Source organism: Rhinopithecus roxellana, chromosome 7, assembly GCF_007565055.1.
Source record: "Rhinopithecus roxellana isolate Shanxi Qingling chromosome 7, ASM756505v1, whole genome shotgun sequence".
NCBI lineage: Eukaryota > Metazoa > Chordata > Mammalia > Primates > Cercopithecidae > Rhinopithecus > Rhinopithecus roxellana.
Genome location: NC_044555.1, coordinates 93,335,087 through 93,341,086, shown reverse-complemented (window position 1 = coordinate 93,341,086; position 6,000 = coordinate 93,335,087). Strand labels below are relative to the sequence as shown.

At 50.9% G+C, this 6,000-nt stretch overlaps 1 protein-coding gene across 8 annotated transcripts in view; it reads left to right on the top strand.

The window, feature by feature from the left end:
• The first annotated feature begins 229 nt into the window (after window positions 1-229).
• Window positions 230-6,000, top strand: part of SEPTIN6 (septin 6) — a 79,929-nt gene continuing 74,158 nt past the window's right edge. For 7 of the 8 annotated variants that reach the window (XM_010378044.2, XM_030934757.1, XM_010378041.2 and 4 more), the window contains exon 1: window positions 230-574. In XM_010378044.2, coding sequence (XP_010376346.1) covers window positions 545-574 — 30 coding nt within the window. In that variant the 5' untranslated portion in view covers window positions 230-544. Of the gene's footprint in view, window positions 575-1,631; window positions 1,766-6,000 lie in introns of all 8 variants that reach the window. The other variant, XM_030934758.1, reaches the window with a different exon arrangement.

Below are 6,000 nucleotides of genomic sequence, written 5' to 3'. Positions count from 1 at the left end.
CCTGGGATCTCGGTGGAAAGGAAGAGGGGTTCCGGGGGCCGGGAGGAGAACTGCAGAGCTCGGCCGCTGAGCAGAGCATGGGAGGGGGGAGGGGCGGGGGCTCCCTTCCAGCCTCCGGGGTCTGGGGACTTAGGGATGTAAAGGAGAGCAGGGGGGTGTGACAATTCAGCAGAGGTCGGGACGTACCACGGAGCCAAGTGGCGGGGGGGGGGGCAGAGGACGTGGTCACAGAGGGGAGCCCCCGCCCCCCTTCGCAGAAGCCTGCGGCTGGGGTTGCAGGAAGAACTGGAACTGGGCTGGCCGAAGTGGGAAGCGGCGCGTTAAATCCGCCCCCTCTCCATACCCTACTTTCAAGGGGTGGGCGGTAGATGGGAGGTTGGGGTTGGAGCAGCGGCGAGGGGGCCCCTCCCTTGCACCTCCCCCCACCGGACTTGGTCGCGCCCGAAGTGTAACACTTTCTCTTTGTCGGAGGAGCTCCTCTGTTTCCTGTGCAGTAGCTCCCGTTGCGGCGGCACCCGTGGCAGCCCTGGCGGACGCAGGAGCGATGGCAGCGACCGATATAGCTCGCCAGGTGGTAAGTGCAGAGCGTGGGTGCCAGGGCCAGGGCCGAGGGCCTGGGGAGGGTCAAGGAGACCTGGCCGCCGCCCCCACATCGCGAGGAGGGCAGTGGGCAGCATCCAGGAGCCGAGGGCACGGTGGGACTTCTGCTCCCGGGGTCAGCAGCTCAGTCCCCCAACCAGTCCCGGAAAACGGTGGTGGCGCGCAGGGGTCGGGGGGCGGCAGTGGGGCTGGCAAAGCCTGCGGGCCGGCGGCTGAACTTGCATTGCCCAAGAGCCGCAGTGAGCGCCGCCGCCTCCCTCGCTGCAGCTGCGGCCCCACGGCTGGGGCGTTGCCGAATGAATGGCCGTAGGAGCCGCCGAGCCCTCCAGGTCCCTGGCACCCTGGCCTTGCCGCGCCCCTGCGCACGGCTGCCCGTTGTGACCTGGGACGGCACAGGCAAAGAGGCGCGGGGCTGGGGTTAGCCTGGGGCAGAAGGCTGTGAGTGGCGAGGGGGGCGGGGAGGTGACTGGCTGGGATAAGGTTTCTCTATATGCATTACATATGTGACTGCGTCTGTATGTGTATCGGTGTGCGCGTATGTGTGCACGCGCGCGCGCTCGTGTCTTCCCGGGCGGGCGGCGGCGTCGCCGGGGTTCTGTCTGTGACCCAAAGAAGTCTGCCTGTTTCTCTGAGTGTGCTCACCTCTGTGGTGTGTGTCCGAACGCCTCTCTGTCTGCTTGTGCTGTGTGCCTCTGGGTCTCATTTGTGCGTCAGTGTGGGGTGCAGTTGGTTGGCCTGTAGGTGGCTGGCTGCGTATTTTGGCATGTTCTGGAGCGGGCCTCTGAGGATCTGTCTCGGGTGCCTGTTCAGTGTAACTGGGCTTGTGTGCCAAAACCTGTGGAGCTGGCTTCTTTCTATGGAGACTCAGGAAAATAAGTGTGAGACTCGCAAAAGCGGTGCCGTCTCTTTTTTTGTTGGCGACCGACTCAGGGAAAAAAAAAAATCTTCATTTAAAGAAGTGAAGTTTTCCAGCCTGGGATGTGTAGAGAAACCATGTTGAAGTGACCTGAGGCTCCATGTTTGTTTTTTAGACCAGAAGTTTGGTTGCAAAGGGCGATGAATTCCATTTGTGGGGGACACCCTAGCTTGTCTATTCATCCATGGGTATCTGGGACTTTAAGAAGCCCACCAGCACCCCGAGGTGAGGAAGGAGTGGGAGACAGAGGTAGGTCAAATCCCATGACACCAAATGCTACTTGACGAAAATCTCTGAACCACATAAAAATGTTTTTCAACCTTGTAGCTTACTTGTTTAGGAAAATAGTTCATGCAAGGCAATTACAGTACAAAAAAAAAAAAAAAAAAAACAACAGCCTCTAGGTATTTGGTGTAATTGAAATTGATTTTTCAAAATCTGAAGCCAGAATCTGATAGTATTTTCTCTACAGAATATGTATTAATGTATTTCCTCTCTTTTGCCCCTGTTTGGAAAGGCAGGATCATTTCTTCGGAACCTCCTCCACCCCCTGCACACCCTAGCACAGTGCACTTTATGCAGTCATGATGTGGAAGGACCAGGAGTAGACAGGAGACATTCTCTGTGATGATGGAATTTGAGAGAATTTTCTTCCCCCAAGATTGGCACTCTCATTGTTTATTGCTTTAGTGTTTTGAGGGCTTCCTCTTTTCTGCTGTGGCTTTTCTGCTTCTGGTTACCTGCATTTCAGAGATGGTATAGCTGAAGTAGAGGAATTAATCTCTGGGATTACACTTGCTCCATCCAAAAATGAGGCTAATGATTTTTCATGTCAGCTAATGAACTTGCATCGACCTGTCCTCCATATTCTCACCAGTTTCTCTTGCCTGGATTAGGATTTCAGGGCAGATGTTGCAAAGGGGAACATTCCAGAAGACTGTGTGTGGTTCACCTCAGGCACAACTCAGGCAACCCAGAGATGCCCTTTGTTCTGCAAATGGGGGTGAGGGGGTGGTTTAGGACCACTTGGTTTGCTTTGCATGGCTCCAGTTTGCTCTGGCTGGCCTTGCCATACTGTATGATGAAGAACATAATTGTACGCCAGATTCTGAAGCTGAAAGAGCAGCCTAAGCACTCGAGACCTTGTTATCGTGATAAATGGGTTTCTGGGAAAACTGACGTCACTCTCCATGCCCCCCTCCCCCAGCCAGTGAAGCTCCTGTTTATGTGTCATTTGTCTCTCTGTTCTCCTTTGTGTCTGCAAGAAGTTGTAATTCACCAGGGAAGACGGAATTAACTCAGGAGACCTTGGACATCTGATTGCTGCTTGTTTCCTCCAAGGAACATGTATTCAGGGTTTGGGAACAGAAGACTAGAGAATAAACCTAAGTGTGGCTAGCTTAGGATTCTTTTTTTTTTTTTTTTTGAGATGGAGTCTTGCTCTGTTGCCCAGGCTGGAGTACAGTGGCACGACCTCTGCTCACTGCCAACCTCAGCCTCCCGGGTTCAAGTGATTCTCCTGCCTCAGCCTCCCGAGTAGCTGGGATTACAGGTGCCTGCCACCACGCCTGGCTAGTTTTTGTATTTTTAGTAGAGACGGGGTTTCACCATGTTGGCTAGGCTTGTCTCGAACTCCTGACCTTGTGATCCCCCACCTCAGCCTCTCAAAGTGTTGGGATTACAGGTGTGAGCCACCGCTCCCGGCCAGGAATTCTTTTTAATGAGCTCTGAGACGTGGTACCATGCGAGTAAGTGCCCTAGTGTGTGTGTGTATGTGTGTGTAAGCAGTGGTTGTGTTCTTTCTAGAGTCAGTTGAGAGTCACTGTGGGTAAACATCCTTAGTGACTAAAACAAGCCTTGTTGGGTAAGACTTGTTGGGTAGGGCTTATATTGCATGCAGCCAACTTTGGAAGTTCAATTCTGGTGCACATAATACAAGTCCATCCCATTTGAATGAACACCACAAAGGGTTTGGTGTGACAACATCATTTCTCCACTATGTCCATGTTTATTTGATTGAATGATATGTGGCCAGCACTATGGTTAGCCCTTGTCAACTGGACAAAAAAAGGTAGTAGGCTTTAAAAAACGTTCGTGATCGGACTGGGCTCGGTGGCTCACACCTGTAATCCCAGCACTTTGGGAGGCTGAGGTGGGCGGGTCATGAGGTCAGGAGTTCGAGACCAGCCTGACCAACATGGTGAAACCCCGTATCTACTAAAAATACGAAGATTAGCTGGCTGTAGTGGCGCGTGCCTATAATCCTAGCTGCTCAGGAGGCTGAAGCAGGAGAATCGCTTGAACCCTGGAGGCAGAGGTTGCAGTGAGCCGAGATTGCACCACTGCACTCCAGCCGGGGCAAAAGAGCAAGACTCCGTCTCAAAAAAGAAAAAAAAGAGGCCGAGGGGGGCGGATCACGAGGTCAGGAGATTGAGACCAGCCTGGCTAATATGGTTAAGCCCCATCTCTACTAAAAATACAAAAAAATTAGCCGGGCATGGTGGCGGGCATCTGTAGTCCCAGCTACTCCGGAGGCTGAGGGGGTGAACCTGGGAGACGGTGCTTGCAGTGAGCCAAGATCACGCCACTACACTCCAGCCTGGGCGACAGAGCGAGACTCCGTATCAAAAAACAAAAACAAAACAAAACAAAACGTTCGTGGCTTTTAAGCTTATAGTCTAGTTAGAGTGACAAATTGTGGACAATGTGAAATAATTAAAGAACTATAGATCTTTGGGATGCGCCACCTCACCTCCTGCCTATGAGGTGGCTTGGGCTGCTATTGATATATACTTCGAGAAGTTCCATGACTTGTCCAAGGTAACCAAGGCACAGGGCAGGCCCCAAAAGCTGCGTGTGCTGGCTCTTTTAATAAGCTGTTCCTTTCAGTGTTGCAATCTGGGATCCAGACTGTAAATGCTGGTCCATACAAAGAGCATCTGGATGATTCTGGCTTGAACTAGTCCCACAATGTGAGCAATGGAGCTTTCTCCAGTGGCAATCTAGGTAGTGGTCGTTCTCCCAAATGAACTTGCAGGGGCTAACTTTGCCCTACAAAGTTAGCTGGGGTTGGTCTGGGTCAACTGTCTCAGAGCAACTGTCTTCAGGTGGCGAAAAGATTGCTGCTGCACTCTGGTTTTGCTATCATCACGTGGCAGTTACCCTTTGATTCCCTTTGAGGTCTCTGCTTCAGGCGTTCCTAACACCACCCACTAAAGATAGTATCGTACCTCAAACACAGAAAACAAAACCCTATTACCTAGCTCTATTGGTGATACAACACGGAAGAAAGTTGACATGGCCCCAAATATTTTAAAATGTTGATTCTAAATTTGAGGGTTTTTTGAACAGTCATTACATTATTTTCTAACTTTTCTGTGTGTTTGGGATGTCTCTTTTTTCTTTTCTTTTTTTTTTTTTTCCTGAGACGGAGTCTTGCTCTGTCGCCCAGGCTGGAATGCAGTGGCGCGATCTCAGCTCACGGCAACCTCCGCCTCTGGGGTTCAAGCAATTATCTTGCCCCAGCCTTCTGAGTCACTGGGATTACAGGTGTGCACCACCATGCCCGGCTAATTTTTGTTTTTTTAGTAGAGATAGGGTTTCACCATGTTGGCCAGGCTGGTCTCAAACTCCTGACTTTGTGATCTGCCCGCCTTGGCCTCTCAAAGTCCTGGGATTACAGGTGTGAGCCACAGCACCCAGCCTGGGATTCTTCAAAATAAAAAGTGGACAGAATGACAATGCCCCCCAAATGCGCATGGTCCCTTCTTTCAAGGAACTGGTGGAGGCAGACACAAATCACTATCTAATTATCTTTGTGATAAGTGCTACACAGGAGAGTGATTGCCTGCCACGAGATTTCATTACTAAGGGAACCTAACTCAGCAGTGAATGGAGGCAGAGGATGACAGGAAGGGCTTCCTGAGGGCTTCAAATAGGAAATGGGTAGGTGTGAAGGTGGGTGAGATCTCACATCTGCTACTGGGTTGGGAACATTTCATTTGCCAATTCACCCACTTTTATTTTCATTCGTTCCTTCAGCACATATTCACTGGGCACTAATCGGCCAGGCCCTGTGCCAGGTGCTGGGGATATAGTGGTGGCCAAGGCACACAGGAACTCTGTCCTCTCAGAGCTTCCAGATGAAAGGCAGGAATAAGCCCTGTTTCCTCTTCACATCCTAAATCCTGGAAATGTGAGTGTTAGTGGTGTTCTTAATACAAAACTACATTACAGCAGAGTGATTTGTCTGTATCATCTAATGTGATTTTGATCTGCAGTCGTGTGCATAGCATTTACTTTGTGGAGTCTCTGCTGTAAATTTTCTGTTAATTGCTGGCTTTGTTACCAAGCATGGCCCCTGCCTTTGTGTGCTATAAGGGAGCAAACCCATTGCATTAGCCTGAGCAAAACTAATTAGGAAGATAAGCACTCTGGAAAAAGGTATTCCCAAACTAAGTAGGGCTGATTTCTGGACTTGCCTG